The 20,197-nt window shown below is 54.0% G+C and overlaps 1 protein-coding gene across 9 annotated transcripts in view; it reads right to left on the reverse strand.

The window, feature by feature from the left end:
* The window catches only part of CLMN (calmin), a 120,539-nt gene that overhangs the window by 54,363 nt on the left and 45,979 nt on the right, over positions 1-20,197 (reverse strand). Inside the window, exon 1 of one of the 9 annotated variants that reach the window (XM_047862591.1) lies at positions 1,426-1,548. The exons of the other annotated variants lie outside the window; for them this stretch is intronic. Coding sequence (XP_047718547.1) covers positions 1,426-1,447 — 22 coding nt within the window. The 5' untranslated portion in view covers positions 1,448-1,548. Of the gene's footprint in view, positions 1-1,425; positions 1,549-20,197 lie in introns of those variants that run through there. 9 annotated transcript variants of the gene reach the window in all.

Below are 20,197 nucleotides of genomic sequence, written 5' to 3' on the forward strand. Positions count from 1 at the left end.
CAAAACTCTCCCCGTGGCACCGGGCTGGTCGAACCCCTTCAGAGCTAACATCTTACTGAAGGACCTTCATGAAGATTCTGTTTCATGCCCAGGTTGTCCAACTGAAGGATAAAGGCTGACCTGGTGTTTTATCCACAAAACAGGCCTCATAAGAATCAGCTCAAGCTCTGGGTTCAGCTACTTATTCTTAAAAAAACTTCACACAAATGACCTTAATTTGCATTTTTAAAATATTTTTTAACGTTTATATATTTTTGAGACAGAGAGAGAGCGAGGGAGGGGCAAACACAGAATCCAAAGCAGGCTCCCGGCTCTGAGCTGTCAGCACAGAGCCCTACATGAGGATCGAACCCACAGACCGTGAGATCACGGCCTAAGCAGAAGTCAGACACTCAGCGGACCGAGCCACTCGGGTGTCCCTTAATTTGCATTTTTAAGCACATCTGTCTTCAACAAACCCCACACATGACCTGAAATACCAACGTTTTCAAGTACGAACAAAGGCAAACCCATTGCGAGAATCCCAAGTATCAGGGTGACCAGCTGTCCCGTTTCGCCGAGGGAGACTGAGGGTGTCCTGGGACGCGGTGCGTTCAGTGCTAAAAACTAGGGAAAGGCCCTGGCAAACCGGGACGAGTTGGTTATTCTGGCTGGTGGACACGGTTCTGCCTCCAGAAAGAGCAGGCCCCAAGGGGACAGCGGCTGGGAGGGCAGAAGGCACTGGGCTCCACATGGGAGACACAGACCGCGGAAGGCAAGGTGGTTAATATTTGCTTTAAATGCGAAGGATAAAGCAAACTGTGAAATTCCCATTTACAACTCTCGGCTGCCAACAAAAAGTGACACCAGTGCGACTTTAAATTCCTACCCTGAGCAAGAGACGTAGGGCTGGAAACCTGCGATGGGGGAAGGCAAGAGGTGTCAGGTTCTCCTCCAGCTGGAAGTGTCACCAACATTTCACGTTAATTAGCAGGAGAGAGGACCAGCTGCCTGGGCTGGGGCCCTGGGACCGAGCTGTGCCGAGGTGACAATTATGAACGCTGTCACGAAACGCTGGTTCCTTTTGTTTTTTTAAAGTTTAGTTATTTATTTTGGAAAGAGAGAGAGAGAGAGAGAGAGAGCAAGTGAGGAAGGGGTAGAAGAGAGAGGGAGAGAGAGAGAATCCTAACTCCGCACTGTCAGCGTAGTGCCCGACGCAGGGCTCGAACCTACCAACCATGAGATCGTGACCTGAGCCGAAACCAGGAGTCAAACGCTTAGCGTACCGAGCCACCCAGGCGCCCCAACACGGGTTCCTTCTCGAGACGCATTCGTTCGAAAACGGACAACAGTTACCTACCTACACGAGCCACCCTGCTGCGTGTCCCCGTGTGTGTGCAGGCGTGCATGTGGGCAGACACGGCCCCTCACCGTAACGCGGCTCACCTCCAACCCTCTTCAGGCACATTAAGTCCCCGGGGTCACTGTAGGGATTTTATCATCAGAGGTCTCCCTCAGGCAATAGACAGGTGGCTCAGACCTAAGGGCTGCACTCTGACATCGAGGTCAAGGTTGGATCATTGTCCTTGGGTAGAAATCCTGGAGAATGGCAAATCCCAGTTCTATAATCTTAAAAAAAAAAAACAAAAAAACAAAAAACAAAAACCCACTGAGACTAAACATGTGATTCTCAACTTTGGCTGCAAAGGACAGTCACCTGGGGAAACTAAAATGTAGGGATGCCTGGGCTCCACTCCAGACTAATTGAATCCAAACCCCTGGGGGCGGGGCCCAGGCATCTGCATTTTTTAAAGCTCCCCAGGTGATTCTGACACTGAACCAGGGCCGAGAGTCACCGCTCTTGACCAGGAGTTGGCAATTTTTCCCGTCAAGGGCCAGACGGTAAACGTTTTAGACTTCGCAGGCCACATGGTCTCCAGCGACTTGTCAACTCTGCGGTCCTGGTGGGAAAGCAGCCAAGACAATACGTAAATGGGCATGGCTGTGTTCCAATAAAACTTTATTTATATGAACAGGCAGTGGGCTGCGGTCGGCCAAGCCCTGCTCTAGACTGCACAGGCTCCACCGCCCGATTTAAGCGGCCGTCCTACGACTTCCTGGTGGCCGGACCTCACAGCCCAACTTTTAAAATTCACTTTGGGGCTTCAAGAGCCGTGGTGGGGTGGGGGTGGGGGGTGGCAGGCATGTGGGAAATGAAAGAAGCAGACAAGTTGAGTGTGTTAAGCATCAACTTTGGCTCGGGTCGTGTTCTCATGGTTCGTGAGTTCGAGCCCCGTGTCGGGCTCTGTGCTGACAGCTCAGAGCCTGGAGCCTGCTTCGGATTCCGTGTCTCCCTCTCTCTCTGCCCCTCCCCTGCTCACGCTCTGTCTCTCAAAAATAAAGAAACGTTAAAAAGTTAAAAAAAAAAAAAAAGAAAAAAGAAAAAGAACATTTGGGAAACCAGACTTGGACGTGCCTCTTGCCTTTGCTTTCCTTCTTCAGCAACCAGCCTCCTCCAAGACCATCATGGCGGCTGCTCCTCCCTTCCCTCACCCCTACTGAAGGCCTCCTTTGTCTGAGGAACCCAAGGAAGCAAGAAGAAAAACGGCCCCAAAAAATCATCGCTGATTTTTTTTCCCTCCTCTTCTGTAAAGTTTAAATGGAAACAGGTAAAAACAAAACAAAAAAAAGTTAATCAAATAGGCTACCTCCACCTTGTAGGTAAAGTTTCTCAGTAGATGAAGCTTTGTTCAAGGACCGTAATCTTCTCTCCCATGTTCTGAGCACCACGAGGAATCCAGGGTTACTCCGTTCCTCAGGGCAGTCTAGTGTTCCGGTTGGAGAGGTCCTTAAATAAGCTTACTGAAGGTTGCCTCTCATCCAACCCTGTCGTTAAGGCTGTCATCCAGAGTGTACTGGAATGCCTCTCAGGACGAGGTGCTCAGCACCTCTCCAAAAGCAGGCTTCCACGAGCTCAAAGCTATCTTTTGGAAAAAGGGGCAAGTCCAGCAGGTACAACAGTGAGGAAACAGAGAACAAAATAGACAGCCTTCAGTTTGACATCAGGAAGGCAGGCCATCGGAGGTGACCAACAGTGCAAGGGCCACCAGCAGAGGCCAAACGTTTCCAGGCTTTCTTTTATTACTATTATTTATTTATTTTGGGGAGGGCACAAGCCAGGGAGGGACGGAGAGGGGGGAGGGGGACAGAGCATCCGAAGGGCTCTGTGCTGACAGGCTGACAGCGGTGAGCCTGTTGTGGGGCTCGAACTCCCGAACTCACACACTCCAAGGGCTCCCAGCTGAGCTGAAGTCAGATGCCCAACCTACCGAGCCACCCAGGTGCCCCTCCAGTCTTTCAAATCTTAGCGTTGTAGAAAGAAACTAAAAGCACACAGATACTCTATAGCAGCTGATTGGATAGAAAGCCTGGTAGATGGTTTTCAGGCTGCTGAAACACCTAGTGAGCGACGAGGTTGACAAGGTTTTGCTGCTTCTGAAAACAATTACGATTCTTCCATCCAGACAGGGAGGATTTCTTAGGGGGCACAGGTTGGTCGCAGGTTTCTTGCCACCGGATTCTCAGGGGCAAATTTTTCTTTGAAAATGAAGCTGTGCATTTTCGCAGCAGATGAAAACACAGGAATCCACCAAAAGAAGGGACAGGTCCTATCGCCAACGGCTCCTGGAACAGCTTCTCATCCAAGGTGCAGAGGCTGCTGCAAATATTCAGGTTTTCCTCGTTGGGGGCAACCCAAATCTCACAGCCAGGTATATTTCCTTTTATTTGCTTTGCTGTTAAGAGATTCTTTTTTTTTTTTTAATTTTATTTCTTTTGAGAGAGCGCGAGCGAATGCAAATGGACGAGGGGCAGAGAGAGAGAGGGAGACAGAGAATCCCAAGCAGGCTCCGCATCGTCAGCGCAGAGCCCAACGCGGGGCTCGAACTCACAAAACCACGAGATCGCGACCTGAACCCAAACCAAGAGTTGGATGCTTAACTGACTGAGCCAACCACGCGCCCCTTGTTGATTTTCCTTTTGTTTTATGGATCAGGTAAGCCACCTTACATGTTTTTGTTCAAGAAGGTAGGGTTGGGGTGCCTGGGTGGCTCAGTCGGTTAAGTGTCCGACTTCAGCTCAGGTCATGATCTCACAGTCCGTGAGTTCGAGCCCCGCGTCGGGCTCTGTGCTGACAGCTCAGAGCCTGGAGCCTGCTTGGGATTCTGTGTCCCCTTCTCTCCCTGCCCCTCCCCTGCTTATGCTCTGTCAATAATTAAACGTTAAAAAAACTTGAAAAAAAAGAAGGTAGGGTACACTCAATGAATGAACACGTGAATGAGTAAATCCGTTAATAGAAAGATTTTCGTACATTACTGTTGCCCCTGCCCCCTACTCCACCATGCCCCAGTGCCTGGCACATGAGTATAGATGTTGTTCAATGAGTGGAAAACCCATCTACCAGTCTTCTCATTGCACTTGGCCTCCAAAACCACCACACCCGTTCTGATATAGCCTGGATCACTCACGTTCTGGCTGCAACCTTGACCTCAAATCTGTCCATCTACCCTCACCTGCGTGGCTCTAGGAACACAATCTGGGTCTTCGCCCTGTTTGCACCTGCTCCCTGCAGCTCCCAGCTCCCAGCACTGTTCAGGCCATTCCTGTGAGCCAGAGCCTCAGGTGGACCCAACGGGCTGGAACCAAGAGAGCCCGGGTGAGGATACCCAGGAATCAGTGAGGAGGCCAGCCCTGCGGTGTGCTGGCCCTGGAAGGGTAGGTCACTAAGGCTCTACCAACGGGAGCCTGAGCTGGAGTCTAAGTCCACGCGGTTGTTGGAGACACCGAGCTGCCACGAAGGGATTTCTCCCAGGCCGGCATGTTTTGCACACCCATTCAAGACCCAAGAGGATGAGCCTGACTGCGTAACACCCACATGCACAGCGGCCGAGGGCCACGACTGGCCCACATTAGCACTGGGCACTTGGCTTAACTGAACGGCCAATTAAGAAGCTGCGTCTGACTGGCTCTCAGGAAGTAGGGCGCCGGGCCGCGTAGCACCCTTGCCCTTGAAGTGAACTTCATGATTCTCGAGAGGTTTTGGTGGTCTGGTTTTTCATGGCTAACAGTGCCGTGTATTCTGGGCTCACTAAGCGCCCCACACCGTGCATGTCTCGTCTCTTTTCTCTGACCCAGTGGCCCCACGAGACGGGTACGATCATTGTGCTGTGTAGACCCTGAGTGCTCTGCCGTCGATTCAGGGGCTAAGGGCAGTGGAGGGTTGGAGGCCAATGACACGGCCACTGGATCAAAGCACCTTCTTGGGAATCCAGACTGGGGTTGAAGCCAGCCTCTGTCTGGCTGCTCCCCTGAATGGAGCGGGGGTATGGAAGCCATCTGCTGCCACGCAGACTGGAGGGCAAAAAGAACAGTCAGGAGAAAGACAGAGTGGGGCAAAGTGTGCAAAGGACGGTTCTGTTCTGGCTTTTTCCTCAGGCTCTGCTACACCCTGGCCTTTGGATTCGGTGGGACCTCTGCCTTTCTCTTAAAGGCAATTTTTCTTAGCTCTCATGCTCTCGTGGGTTTCCGTTGGCTACAGTTCAAAGCATCCTCACTCATTTCTTCCACGAGCAAACTACAAAGAAGAAAGAGATGAGAGAACGCCTATGGATGAAGAAAGGCTTAAAGGCTTAAGAGACACCAGCCAAATGCAACGTTTGGCCCCTTATGCGGATCCCGATTCAAACAAACGTTTAAAAACAAAACAAAAAAATTGTGTTTTCAAAGTTCAAAAACATAACTAAAATAGATTCCTGGAAAAACACAGAATGTCAAAATGAGGGCAAGAAGAAATAGGGAATTTACATAAATCAACGGATGCCGAAACAACCACCACAACAAAGAGTCTTTGCTGTGAACATCCCTGATTCCCATTTGATGCACGAACCAAGGCAGAGACAGGTTGGGTCACCCCATCTGGTAAAAAAAAAAAAAATATGGAGCCAGGTTTCACACCCAGGCCTGGCCCCAAAGCCTGTGGTCCTAACTATGACACTGCCTCCTGACCTTGCCCATGACCGACTCAGACTTCCCGGTAAACCGGGACAGAAATCATTAACGAAACTATTCCAAGTCCTTGCAATTTAGGTCACCGCCTCCTGCCACACTGCCCGCCACCTTGGCGGGTCCCTCTGCGGATGGATGCGTATTTGCGGGGGGCGGGGGGTTGCTATGAGCAACTTCACATATTTTACTCAGTTCTTCCACACAGAACCACAGCCTGGGCAAGAGAAGAACCCTATCTCAAATTTTTTAAACACGTTTGTTTTCGAGAGAGAGAGAGAGAGAGAGAGGGAGGGAGAGAGAGCATGAGTGTGAGTGGGGAAAGGGCAGAGAGAGGGGGAGACACAGAACCCGAAGCAGGCTCCAGGCTCCGAGCTGTCAGCCCAGAGCCTGACGCGGGGCTCGAACTCACAAACTGTGAGATCATGACCTGAGCTGAAGTCGGACGCTCAACCGACTGAGCCACCCAGGCGCCCCAAACCCTATCTTAAAAGTCTAAGAGCTGTAAAAGGGCTTCCCGACGGGAACAGGCCAGAAGGTGGGGAGAGCGGGTGGAGAAGGCTACAGCTTTCATTATAAGCGCATCTGTATATTTCAGCTTTTTAACCACATGCCTCCGTCTGGTAGAAATTTTAAGTTTGGGGCGCCTGGGTGGCTTAGTCAGTTAGGCATCTATCTGACTCTCGATTTCGGCTCAAGTCATGATGTCACAGTCCCTGCTTGGGATTCTTCTCTCCCTCTCTCTGCCCCTCCCCTGCTCTCTCTCTCTCGCTCTCTCTTTCTCTCTGAGAATAAACATAATAAAAAAGAATACAGAAATGTTATGTTTTACTTTAAAAAAACTGCTATGTGCTCAACCCCGTGCGGAGCACGACGTCCTATTCTTCTGTCCTCAATACCGCCGGGGTGAAACGTTTACGAATGTGATATTCGACAGAAGGCTCTTCTGTTCGTAAAATAAATACCCGTAACAGACAAAAATTGGAAAAGTCAATAACATGAATTATTCTAAGACCGCTTATTTCCTTCCATTTTTCCTTCTACGGGGTTTTTATGTTCGCTTGCTTGTTTGAACATAATTTCGACCGTATCACGCCTGCAGCGTGGTATTCTGTGTGGCCTCGCCAGTAGCTCTTCTCACCTTCCCTGAATGGTAGTCATTGTTGCCGCTATTATTTATCCCGCTCCTTCTCTCCATCACTGTCCACTGGCTGCGTTAGGGGAAGCAGGCCGATAACCTGTCTTTTCGCTTATAGGCACAAGGAACCAGATGCGTTCAAACCCGGCGTGGAAATTGCCACAGCTCTTCCCGGTCCTGGATCTTGACCCCTGACTGCAACAGCAGGATGAAACTTTGTGGCTCTCCCCTTGGAGGAAGGTGAATGAGTTCTGACAGGGCGAGAAGCTGTGTACGGATGATGGGCAGCTTAGGGAGGGCTACAGCAAACACTATTAGGTGCCTCCCCAGTAACCATTTTCCTCTTCTCGACCAACAGGATCCTAACTCTGAGCCAGCAATCTGCCTAGTTTAAAAAAATTTTGTTAACATTTTATTTTAGTTTTTGAGAGACAGAGAGGGACAGAGCATGAGCAGGGGAGGGCCAGAGAGAGAGAGGGAGACACAGAATCCGAAGCAGGCTCCGGGCTCCGAGCCATCAGCACAGAGCCCGACGCGGGGCTCGAACCCACGGACCTGAGCCGAAGCCGGACGCTCAACCGACTGAGCCGCCCAGGCACCTGTCCCTGCCTAGTTTAAAAACGATCATTTCCCCACCTCCCTGGTCAGGGGTCGTCCTGGGACAAGGCCTGGCCAACAGAGCGGAAGTGGAGGTTAGGCTGGGGTTTCCAGGAGTGCCCGACAGAAGGTCAGCGGAGGACACTGGAGTGTGCCCTCTTTGCCTCTTTCCTAACCCTCTGGCTGCCCGTCACGGAGCCATGGAGCCAGAAACACAAGAGCCAGAGCTCTTGGTGAAGCAGCGGCCAGACGTGGACCTGCTGGGTGGCAGGCTGGTGTCTCTGGGCTTCCTCTTGCACGAGATAGACAGATCCTCTTGGATGAAGTCGCCGCACGTTGGGTTTTTGCCACTTGCGGACCAACACGGCCCGAACTGGCGCAATATGCGTTCTCTCGCTTTCGCGAGCCCGTCGGAAACCCATCAGGGCTGACTCACCCGCGCCCCTCTCGTTGGCAGGGAGGCCAGTCCCACTGTCTTGGGCTGCTAAAAACTAACCCTCAGGAATAAGCACCGTCACGAGGAGCACTCGTGGGCCCTTACACGCTTCTACGGGCCTGCAAAACTCTTACACACCTTCCCCGTCCTCGGTGGGGAAGCCAGGGGAAGATGATTCAGGACAGAATGGCTCAGCGACCAGATGACAGGCAGCGGGTTCCCCATGATGTCTTTTCTCTCCTTGATGTCGCCCCCCCCCCGCCCCCCGCACATCCGAGTTGTGCTCAAAAAGCCATCCAACTTCCACGCGTCCACGCGAGACACGAGAAACAGTTACAGACGGTGAAGAGCTGGGGACACGTCGTCTAGGTTTGAACCCCTGCGGATTGGCCCTACGGGAGGCCGGCCCGAGAAGCCAGGAAGCCTGTGTCTCTCCACAGGGTGCAAAGAACGAATGAATGAATGCAAGAGCTTGAGACATAAGGAAAGATTCAAAAGGACTGTATATTGCCTCGGACCTCTGAACAACACGGGGCAGGGTGGGGGGTGGGGGGGGCTGGACAAAAGCCTCGGAGCTGATGAGCCAATTGGTTCTGCGTGTTGAGGGGTGAGCGGGTGGAGTAGGGGGGAAATTGGGAAGGACAAGTATTAGAGAAGGTGGCAAAGACCGTGAGATCTTGAAAAGGCATTAGGCTTTTAACGACAATACAGGAAATCTGGTCGGGGGACCACCTGGAACCAAACATCACCCCCTCTAACCTCTGGGTTTCCCGCGTGCACTTTTTATTCCCCATGTGGTATACGCGCTCGGCATCTGCCCGAAGTGATCCCACGTGTGTGGGGGGAAGGGGACCGGTGGGGGGGGGGTGTTGAAGAGCCAGAGGCAACGTCCACCTTCTTGGTTCTTCGACGGTGACCACAGGACCGCCACCCGCCGTCTTGCATCCTGGTGCAGCTGATGTTCGTTTTGGGAACGCGATCCAGTCACCCTGGCTGGAAGATGCACCCCGTATCCTCAGGAACTGACCCCATAAAACCAGAGACTCATCTCCCAGTCGAGGGGTCTTTGCGTCTTTCAGCCGCCTCGCTTCCCTACCTGCGCCACTCCGAACGTCTTCAGTTTTAGAAACAGAACTCACGTGCCACAGAACGAGGAGGGCCTGGCGTCGAGATCACAAGCATCATCTGTTCCCCTCTGTCGTGGAAACCAGAAACCTCAGTTTATTAAGGTGCATGCACTGTGCTGGGTGCATGCATTTTGCAGAGGAGGAAACCGAGGCTGAGCCAGGTCAGGGAAGGTAGTGCTCAGGGTCACAGAGGGAGGAAGAGAAATTCTCAACGTGGGGAGCAAATTCGCTCTGATTCCACAGCGGTGGAATCGCGGAGAGTGGTTGGTGGGGCCTTCGTGGGAAAACAGCCCCTCCTCCCGCATTCAATCTTTTCTTCCAGAAGGAGCAGCTGGGGCTCCTCCGGCCTGGTGGTCTTCTGAGACACATTCCTGCACTGCCGCTGTTCTCAAAGCTGCAGGCCCTTGTTCCACACGCGGGTCCGAGGGCCCGAGCCAGGCCTGGGGTCTCTTCACGCAGAGAAGAGTTTTCTGCCCTTGGCCCCCGCAGAAGGGAAGGATTAGCGCAGCAAAGCCCAACTTGATTGAAAAATAACTTCCCTCCAGGCTGCTTTATGGCTTTGCACCTCTTCCAGCTCTCGCTGAGTCTGGCCCCAAGACTGGAGGACTCAGGGTGGTCCTTCCCTCTCCAAGGGGCCGGAAATTACCCAAGGAACGCCAGGGGGTGCTGAACAGGCCATCTGAAGGAGGCCAGCAACTTATTAATGTTTTTTTAAAAGTTTTAAAACTAATAGCCAACTGGAAGGGGTCAAAGCATTCTGGCTAGTTCTGCGATGGGGGGCAAGGCGCCTCCCTCCCCTCGCTGACCCCATCTGTAGCGTGTGTGTGTGGAGGGGACTCGTCTACGGCCCCGTGCGGCTGGCGTGGAGGATGAAATGATTGCCGAAGTTCACAGAGGGCCGAGAACTGCCACATGGCAGTGACCACGGACGGTTCGGCCCCAGCCCTCCGCACTTACATTCACCAGACCAGCCAAAGCCAGTTCCCGCCGGGACGCTGCTGAACAGCACAGGATTTGGCCTTGGCCAAAGAGAGGTCTGGCGTGCGCCCTGGGCTTCTGGGAGGTGATCTCGGTGTATGTGACAGGAGTGTGTCTGGTTAGGGCAGGGGCTGACCACACCGGATCCCAGTGTGGGGCTGGCCGTGCCAGAAAGACCAACCGTGGGACAGAGGGGGGCCACACGGTATCGGCTGGCCTGGACACTGAGTTCACCAATGAGGGCGATCCGTCAGTCAATCAATCACTCAATCAGTCGTGCCTCGATCAAGAGCCTGGGCACCACAGCTCAGCGAGCTTCCCTAACGGGCAATGCTCCGCGTGTCGGTCACACATCGGTGTCAGAGGGTAACGTGAGTGCGGGAGCTTTCAGCGAGTGCTGTTCTAACGAATGATCACACCGGAGGCTGGTTCTCGGAACCCCTTGAACTTGCGATTGGTGTCGGGAATGAGGGCAGTCTTATGGGGAGACCGCTCCCTCAACCTCAGCAGTCCGCCGACCCCGGGAATCTTCTACAACACAAGCCTCCTGAGTTCCATGCCCGCTGTCACTCCCAACCACCCAAACTGGGAAGGATGGGGCTGGGGGGGGGGGGGGCGTGCAGGGAGGGTGCCGAGGGAGCTCATGCCAGCACTAAGTGAAGCGCTTTCCAGAGGCCAACTCATGGGTGCCTCAGTCTACGCATCTGTAACACGGGACCCACCGCGCCCACCTCTCCGGGCTGCTCACCTCTCCAGGCCTGAGGGCCCACAGCTAGGGAGCAAAGCATATGATTCACCTCGACGGCCGGAGCACTTAGCTTTAACCACCTCTGCTGGCTGAGGTCAGCTCGGGGGCGAGACAGGCCCACCCTCAGGAGCAGGTCTCACTCACATGGAAAATGCCGGCTCGTACATCTGAATCATCACGATTGCGAATATGGGCCAAGCGTCACCTCCACGCTGGGAGACGTAGGACAGCGTCCCCTAACACTGCCTGGTCGTGTCCTGACAGTCACCTGGGGGCTTGCCAGGCCCAGGCCCTGACAGGATCCAAACGGCAACAGAGGAGCCTGGGAAATCTGCAGGTTTAATATCCCCCGTGGGCTGGGTCTCTTGCAGGGGCAGATTTGAGAACTGCTGTCACGATCAGAGGGGCCTGGGTCCCCCGCAAACCCCCGACAGCACAACTGTTGGGCAGGCCTCAGGTCCTGGGCCTCTGTTTCCCCCTCGACGCAAATGGGGGTGGGAGTTATGGCTGCTCGTTCTCCCTTGTCCTACAGCAGCGAGGATGAGACGCTCGGGCCCTGCCAGCACCGTGGCCAGGAGCCACGGTCAGTCCCAAAGAGCAGCAGCACATAGCACTTGCCGTGCAGGACAGGGGGTACGGCCAGTCCCCATTTGACGCTCGCTAAAAAGGCGAATTCCTGCCAGCGCGATGGGTATGTTAGGGAACAGTTTAAGGATGACACGAATTTTGCATTTGCTGATGCAAACGTGTGTGTGTTATGCGTTCCTATGTGGCTCTATTTAGCTCCGATCGGTTAAATAGAGCCACGTGGGAATACACAACACACACACACACACACACACACACGCTCATGTGTGCACACCTCAAACATCTACTAGCTACCTTTTTCACTACCTGTGCTATGAGCCGCACGCATCCACATCTAATGTTACAAGTTGCTACGGGCTCACTAGTGTCCTCCCCAAATTCCTCTGCTGGAGTCCTAACCCCCAGGCCCTCGGCGTGTGACTGTATTTGGAAACGGGAGTCTTTTTTTTCTTCAAGTTTATTTATTTATTTTGAGAGTGGGGGTGGGGAAGGGGCAGAGAGAGAGAGAGAGAGAGAGAGGAGGAGAGAGAATCCCAAGCAGGCTCCGCCCTGTCAGTGCAAAGCCTGCCGCGGGGCTCGAACTCACGAACTGTGAGATCTTGACCTGAGCCGAAATCGAGAGTTGGATGCTTAACCGACTGAGCTACCCGGGCGCCCTGGAGATAGGAGTCTTTAAAAGAAGCGGTTTAATTAAAATGGGGCCGTTAGGATGGGCCCTGGTGTCCTTATACGAAGAGGCAATCCGGACACACAGACACCAGGGCAGGTGCATGTAAGACCGTGTGAGGACACAGCGAGAAGGCGGCGACCTGCAGGCCAACGGCAGGGTTTACCCCGTAGAAAGCGCTGTCTTTATGAACACGGTTTTGCTCCCCGAGAAGAGGCCACCATGGGGAGCACGCCGCACCTGCTGTGGCCAGGGGAGGGCGTTTGCCCTGTGCTCCCCGAGGGCTCCACACCTCTCTCCTCAACCATCTCTTAAACACTCACTCAAGACTCTTAAATGACCAGAGAACAGCGGGTGGCTTGGGGCTAGACGTCCCTTAGTTTATTTACTTCAAGATGAAACTGGACAAGGGCCTGGACCCAAACATGCATTGTTTGCTGGTCCGGGAGAAGAATTGCCACATACTGGGTCCCAGTCCACACCCTTCAGGGCAGGGACACTGGTAAACTGTGGATGGCAGGAGACGGGCTCTGCCGGGGGATGGGGCCACCAGCCTCAGGCACGTCCCAGGTGGAAAGTGAATTTGGAGCATGGACTTGGAGGTCCCGGGGGCCCTCAGCAGGTGGGGAAGTGGGGTAACAGTAATGATATAAACACTGAACGATGGGTTCTGAGACTCACTAAGCCTAGCTCCGTGGCAGGTAGGGGAGGAGGGACGCTGGGGGAGAGCCTCGAATGCCACCCAAGGGGTTCCTTCGGACCAAATATACAATGAGGCCATTCTTTATCTGGGTTCCTTAAATCAGAATGTGTGACCTTTCATTCTGGGTTGCAGATCACGCTAGTCAGAATTTGAGAAGTACGCCAAAGGCAAAAGAGGCAAGAGTCAATTAGACGATTTATATACATCGTTCATCCAATTAAACAATTGTCGAGTACCCGCTGCCAGCTGCGTCTAGACGAGGAGCGATTTGCTCCTGGTTTTATCCATTTTCTGTCTCCATCCTCTACCAAGAATGGGGGTTAAGTCATCCTCTGGGATGTGAAGGACGCCACACGTACATGAAGGTGTCTATTCACCGACAGAGACCCAGCACCGGCCATTGAAAATATTGTGTTAATAGAATAGCTATATGTTTTGATGTTAGAAATATTTCAACGGCACCTCATTAATTCAAATTAATCTCCTTCAATTCACTCGCATTCCATTAGGGGTGGGTGGGGGAGAAAGGAGCCGACATTTCCAGAGGCAGGCAGGGGGCTAAGGGTGCCCCTGAACACCTTTCATTTCATTCTTGCAGTGCTGGGTGAGCGAGCTCCCTCTTTCAGGCCACCTCCGTGTGGCTCTGAGGAATACGGAGCTACCATGTTTGAATTTTTTCTGAACATTTATTTATTTTGGGGAGACAGAGTGCAAGCGGGGGAGGGGCAGAGAGAGAGGGAGACACAGAATCCGAAGCGGGCTCCAGGCTCCGAGCTGTCAGCACAGAGCCCGACGCGGGGCCGGAACCCACAAAGCGCGGGATCGTGACCTGGGCCAACGTCGGACGCTTAACCAACTGAGCCACCCAGGCGCCCCAAGGAGCTGCCATGTTTTAAGGGGACCTCACATCCTAGGCCATGACCCTGCCCCATGTCAGAACCCGGTGCCTCTTGGTCACAGAGTGCCTTGGAGGACACGGGACCCCAGCTGAGCCAACCAACCAGTTTCCTGGGAGCTTAGGACTTGGGACTACGGAGACCACGAGAGATGTCTCCCATGACTGGGGCTGTGACGTGAACTTGGGGCTTAATGGCGGCCATATTTCCCACTTGGTGGCGAAAGCCGGTCTGGAGAATAAGAGGGAATTTGACCAAAGGCGGCGAGGAGGGAACAGCTGTCGATGTCGGAGTCGTGGTTTCCTTTACCCCTGGGGCCCAGCTACATCCCTGGCTTGCTAGTGGCCCAATCAGTATCTCCTCCTTGAAATCCATAACCAGACTTACTCCCTTCTGTGCTTAGGTGAGTTCCGGTTAGGTTTCTGTCCCTTCACATCAAGAATCCTAACGGGCAGGTATCATTAATTATCACCATCTCACCAGGGAAGAAGCGAGGCTTGGGAAGCTTGCCCGAGCCTCTGCTGCTAGAAAGTTCCAGAACCGGAATCTGACCCCTGAATCTCTTTCGTTTTTCAACATACCTTTGGGTACATCCAACAGAGAGAATAGTCTCCATGACTGACACCGGGGGTCATTCTGGTTGGAAGGGGGGGGAATCCCCGGAGCCAAGGAACTAAAGGCGGGGATGGGAGGCTTCAGCTCCAACCTTTCCCATCAAGTCCCCCCCCCCCAACCACCTGGGGAGCCTGGGTGACTCAGCCAGTTAAGTGTCCGACTTCAGCTCAGGCCACGATCTCACGGTCTGTGGGTTGGAGCCCCGCGTCGGGCTTTCTGCTGTCAGCATGGAGCCCTCTTCAGATTCTCTGTCCCCTTCTCTCTCTGCCTCTCCCCTGCTTGCATTCTCTCCCTCGCAAATAAATAAACATTTTTACAAAGTGCCCCCAACCCCAACCACTCCCCCAAAGCCCTTGCCGAGGTGGCCGCCGTTGAGTGTTGCTCTGGCCCTACACGGCCTTTGAGGTCTGGCAGAAGCTCGTCTTCTCCCAGCCCCGCCGCCCATCTCTGTGGTCAAGGGCAAACTCTCTACGACAGGCTGAATTACGTCCCCTCAATTAGCTGCTGAGCTAATTAAGCTGAAGCCTTAACCCCTAGCACCTCAGAACTGACCGCCCTGGAGATACGGTCTTTCCAGCGGGAATTAGGTTTAAAATGAGGTCACTTACGGGGGGCCCTCATCCAAGATGACTGGTGTCCTTAAACACGCACAGAAGGAAGAGCCTGTGGAGACACAGGGAGAAGACAGCCGTCTACAATCCAAGGAGAGAGGCCTGGAACGGATTCAGGCCTCCCGGCCCTCGGAAGGAACCAACCCCGACGGGACCTCCAGATCCGTGAGAAAATAAATGTCTCCTGTGAAAGCACGAGGCGCTCTGTGACTACTAGGCTCTCGGAGATGCCATCCTTTCTACCCGCGGGATCATGAAAGCAATACGTGTGGCCCCGTGGGGCGGGGGGTGTCGTGGGAAGAATTTAAAAGCAGACGTCAAGGCAACGGTAGCATCGGCGTGCCGTCGGCGGTGGCTGTTTCCGTTCTAACGACGCTGCCCAATGGGCCGCAGACGTTTCTCTGCCCTTTGCTAGTCCTTCTAGGAATCCCGTTGCTTCCTTGGTAGCAAGGTCTCAGGAGGTGACACCGGTCCCTCTCTCCTGAAGAGACTGCTCGGGTCCGGAGGGCTCTCGGTAGAGCCACCTGGGTCTCTGCGTACGAGGGACGGAAACGCCGCCAGGTGTTGGCTCGTCCCAAGAGAAGAGGGAACGGAAGGGTGCGTGGTTCACTGGCTGCCCCCAAAGAGCCCGGCGCGGAGGGGAGGGGTGACCTCAAACCCAAAGGGGGCGTCCACGTGGCTGACAGCAACAGGTACCGGCCAGAATCTTTAGGCGCCCCCTCTAAAGAGAGTGGGGAAAAGCACTGACAGGAAATACCTCTGAGGAAATAGGGAGCAGGTGGGCGTTGGCACTGTGGCCTCGGGTAACACTGCATCTCGTGTGTGTGTGTGTGTGTGTGTGTGTGCACATGCGTTCAGGGGCTGTTATGGGCCGGACACGGGAACAATGAGGGCGGGCCAACCAGGGCTGGGGAAGGAGAGGGAGCAGCTCACAGCGCCCCCTGTGGAGAGGAAGGGAGGGACATGATGCGTGTCCCCTTGGCTGTGACACAGGCCAAATCTGGAGAGCTCAACGGCTGGCTGGGCCCCCCCCCACCCCTGTCATCCACCGGTTCCCCAGGCACGGCGCAGGGGGGAAGTGCTGCATGGAAAAGCCCAGCAGGTGCCAGAACGGAGTGCTTCACAAGGACACGGAAAGACACCCCCCCCTCCCCCGGCCGGGGCCCTCCTGGGGTTTCAAGGAACATTTGAGAGGAAGCGAGATGGCGGCGGTTCCCACAGAGCCACTGGGAAAGGGCCGGAAAAACAAGATCTTGATCTGTTCGGGGATCCTGTTTTTAGGCCTCGCTGGCTGGGCTGGGAGAGAAGTTTGCGGCTCGCCCTCTCCTGGGTGTGAGCTCCGGGAGGGGGTCCGGGAGGAGGACCAGGAGGAGGACCAGGAGGAGGACCAGGAGGAGGACCAGGATGCCGTGTGCCCGTGGGCCCTCCCACCGGCCAGCACGGGACAGATACCTGCTCCGCATTGCGCACATGCGCTGCTGAGCTAATTAAGGACAAAAGTACCGTGTCCGACCGCAAACCACTGAGCGCTTAAACCCCTCAAAGGCTCTTGCTAACTCGGGACACACTCCCGTGCAAACACTCGGCCCCTGGGGCCCGGCCCCGCTGCTTGTGCAACTGCGTCACACTTTCCCCTCCCCACTCCCACCCCCGGACCTCATCCCCTTTGTCGCTGCGCATCTCTGAGGTCCCCTCACCATCTGCTGGTCACGCCTCTGGGCCTTTGCACGTGCTTGCTCATGCTGCTTGGCACGCGCTCCCCGCACTTCTCCACCCGCCGGTCCGATTTCCCAGGATGCCTTCTGTGCCCGTCCTTAGGTGGGAGGGCGCCTCCTCTCTGCTCTCCACTCTCGGCAGCACCCAAGATTCTGGGTATAATGGGTACCAGGCATTCAGGGAGCACATCATTCCTTCCCTCCTTCGTTCAGTCGGTCCCGCATGTGGTCCTTCGTTAAGAGGAATTGAACTCGCGACTCAAATTGATGAATCCAATATTCGCAGAAAGAATCAAACGATTCTAGTGCCTGCTACGAGTAGGGTCCAAAGAATTATAAAGGCCACGTTCCACATTCTCCTTCAGGGAGGGCATGCTACTGTCACACCATAGGAGAAATAAATGTATGGGGATAATGACTAATATCATGCAGTCTATGTCATGTGCCGAATCAATGATAAACGTGTGGTGGGGTGCAACAGGTTTGGGGAAAGATCTTTGGAGGCTCGAGAGACCATGGGAGGCTTCCCGGAGGAGGTGGCTTTCCATCAGGTCTTGAGTGACTACGTGACCCAGTTTATCCCTTTTGACTAAAGATAATACAGTTGAGTCTCATTATTCACAGGAGTGATGCTCCAGAAAGCCGCCCCGAACACTGAATTAGCAAATACCGAACGCTTGCTCCGGGCGAAATACAGCGTTGGGTTCCTGCAAACATCTAGTCACAACACTTTTGTCAACCGATCAATACCTAACATGGGTTTGAACCGCAGGGATCCATTTGTACACAGATTTTTGTCAATAAATCCAGCAGAGCACTGAAAACGTAGTTTCTCTTCCTTACAATTTTCTTAGTTACAAATTTCTTTTCTCTAGCTCATTTTATTTTAAGATTACGGTATAGGGGCGCCCGAGGAGCTCAGTCGGTTGAGCGGCCGGCTTCGGCTCAGGTCACCATCTCGCGGTCCGTGAGTTCGAGCCCCGCGTCGGGCTCTGTGCTGACCGCTCAGAGCCTGGAGCCTGTTTCCGATTCTGTGTCTCCCTCTCTATCTGCCCCTCCCCCGTTCAGGCTCTGTCTCTGTCTCAAAAATAAATAAACGTTAAAAAAAATTAAAAAAAAAAGATTACGGAATATAATACACATAACATACAAAACATGTGTTAGGTAACTGTTTATGTTATTGGGTAAGACTTCCGGTCAACAGTGGGCTATTAGCAGTTAAGTTGGGGGGTGGTCGAAACTCATACGTAAATCCCGACCGCGCGAGGCGCCAGCCCCCCGACTCCTGTGTTGTTCGAGGGTGAACTGTACATTGTTCACTTATTAACATTGAACTCGTGGCCAACAGCGTTATGACCGCAGCCTGAACGAAGCTGACATAACGCAAGTATTTTTTCCGTAAGGTATGTCACTGCCTTCTTGCACTTTAGCGCTGTGTGCGGGGTGGGAGGGACGTTGTCAACAGCAAAATCGCCAACAAAAAGCACAAAAATGCTAAAAATGCGACACTAGCTAGACCTCGAAGGAGACACTTGTTTACGGGCTGAGGGCTGAAACAAAAGACGGATTGTCGCTTTGTTCTGACTCGGCTGGGGCCACGTGCGTTAGATGACTCAAACGTTTTGCCACCGTGCCCGCCTGTGAATGGCCAAGAGAGCACCACGACTCTTCATCTTGGGGCTACCAATAATGTTAGCGAGGGAGCGAACGGCAAATACGGAATGAGCGAATAATGAGCGTCTCCCGGAATTAACGGCATCCCCCTGACCTTGGTCACCGAGGTCTCGGAGGCCCACGTCTCTGCACGGGGACCCAGCGAAGCACACGGTGGCTGTCCGTGGCCGCCCACAGGTGTGCTGGCTCCTCCCACACCCCTCCCCACCCCCTGGAAGGCCTGTCCCCCTACCGCCAGGACCTGGAAGCCGTCCCCCCACCCCCCTCTGCCCTGGCCTCCGAAGGAAGGCAAACATCGGCTTCATTCTGAGAAGGAACGAATCCTGACAACCTGCAGGTAACTCCCTGTCCCGGATGCCTTTTCTGGGACTTTCTCCTCCAGGCAACAGGTCAGCCCATGGCTCAGGAGGGCTAGCATCCAAACCCTGGGTGACAGGTGCCGAATCCGGGTCAGTGTCTGCGTTCCCAAACACCCCAGAGGATCACAGTGAACTCTCCACGTGTTCCCTGAGACGCGTGGGGCGTCCACGATCAAGTGTCATCGCCTGTTCTCAGAGTCGGGCTCTGGGGGACTCTCCGGAAGTCGACCTTGGTCAGGGCCCTGTACCTGGCCCGCGGTTAACCCAGTTTTTGGCCTGGCTACTGAGCATGTAGCTTTTCTCCAGCTGTTCCGCTCCCCAGAAGGCCAGCCCCCCCTCCCTCCGCAAAAGACAAACAATACATTCCAGTGACCAGAGGACAGCTCAGCGAGCTATGGCCTGAGAAATAATCTAGAACAAGCAGAGTGTCGGCCAAGAGGTATTTATTAAATGCCTAATACAAATAGATACCATTTCTCGAGGGCTTGCTGTGTGCACGCAGGCGCTGTGCTACGTGCTTTAGGGACATTACTTTGTCTGATCTTTTGCCAAGTTCGAGGTGGGTGATCCTCTTTTCTTCCTTTTCCGGATGGGGAGTTTGGGCCTAGAGAGTCTGGGGACGGGCCCCAGGCCACACAGCTTGCTCTTCTGGGACAAGGGATGCAAAGCCAGGGCTGGGTCCCCGAGTCCGGCCCTTAACAATCATGCGGTGGGTGCCACTCCCGCTTGGCTTGTGGCGGCTCAATCAGCAGCCCTGTGCACACGTGGCTCCTTGGGGCCAGGCACCCTGCAGGCCCGAGTGACCCGGATACCGACGGGAGAACGGTGCAGCCACACACATCCAGAACAAGGGCTCTGGTGCGGATGGAAGGTCTGCTCACTTCACCCCAAGTGCAGAATTTCAGTGATGAAGCCGTAACATTTTTACTTGCGAGGTGATCACACGTTTAGAATAATTGCATATTAGAGTTGGATGGGGGGGGGGGGAGGAGGGAGCGATGTTAAGGACTGAATGTCCCAGAATCACACGTTGAAACCTTCCCCCTAGTGGGATGGTGTTAGGAGGCGGGGCCTTTGGGGGGGTGAGTAGGTCACGTGCGGGTGGAGCCCTCACGAATGGGAGTAATGCCCTTATAAAAGGGATCCTGGAGAGCTTCCTTGTGAGGACATGGTGACAAGATGCCATCTAGGAGCCACGAGTGAGGCTCACCAGCCACTTGGATCACAGACTTCCAGCCTCTAGGACTATGAGACATGCATTTCTGTTGTTTGCAAGCCACCCCATCCGTGGCACTGTGTTATAGCC

This window comes from Prionailurus viverrinus, chromosome B3 (genome assembly GCF_022837055.1).
Source record: "Prionailurus viverrinus isolate Anna chromosome B3, UM_Priviv_1.0, whole genome shotgun sequence".
Classification (NCBI taxonomy): domain Eukaryota; kingdom Metazoa; phylum Chordata; class Mammalia; order Carnivora; family Felidae; genus Prionailurus; species Prionailurus viverrinus.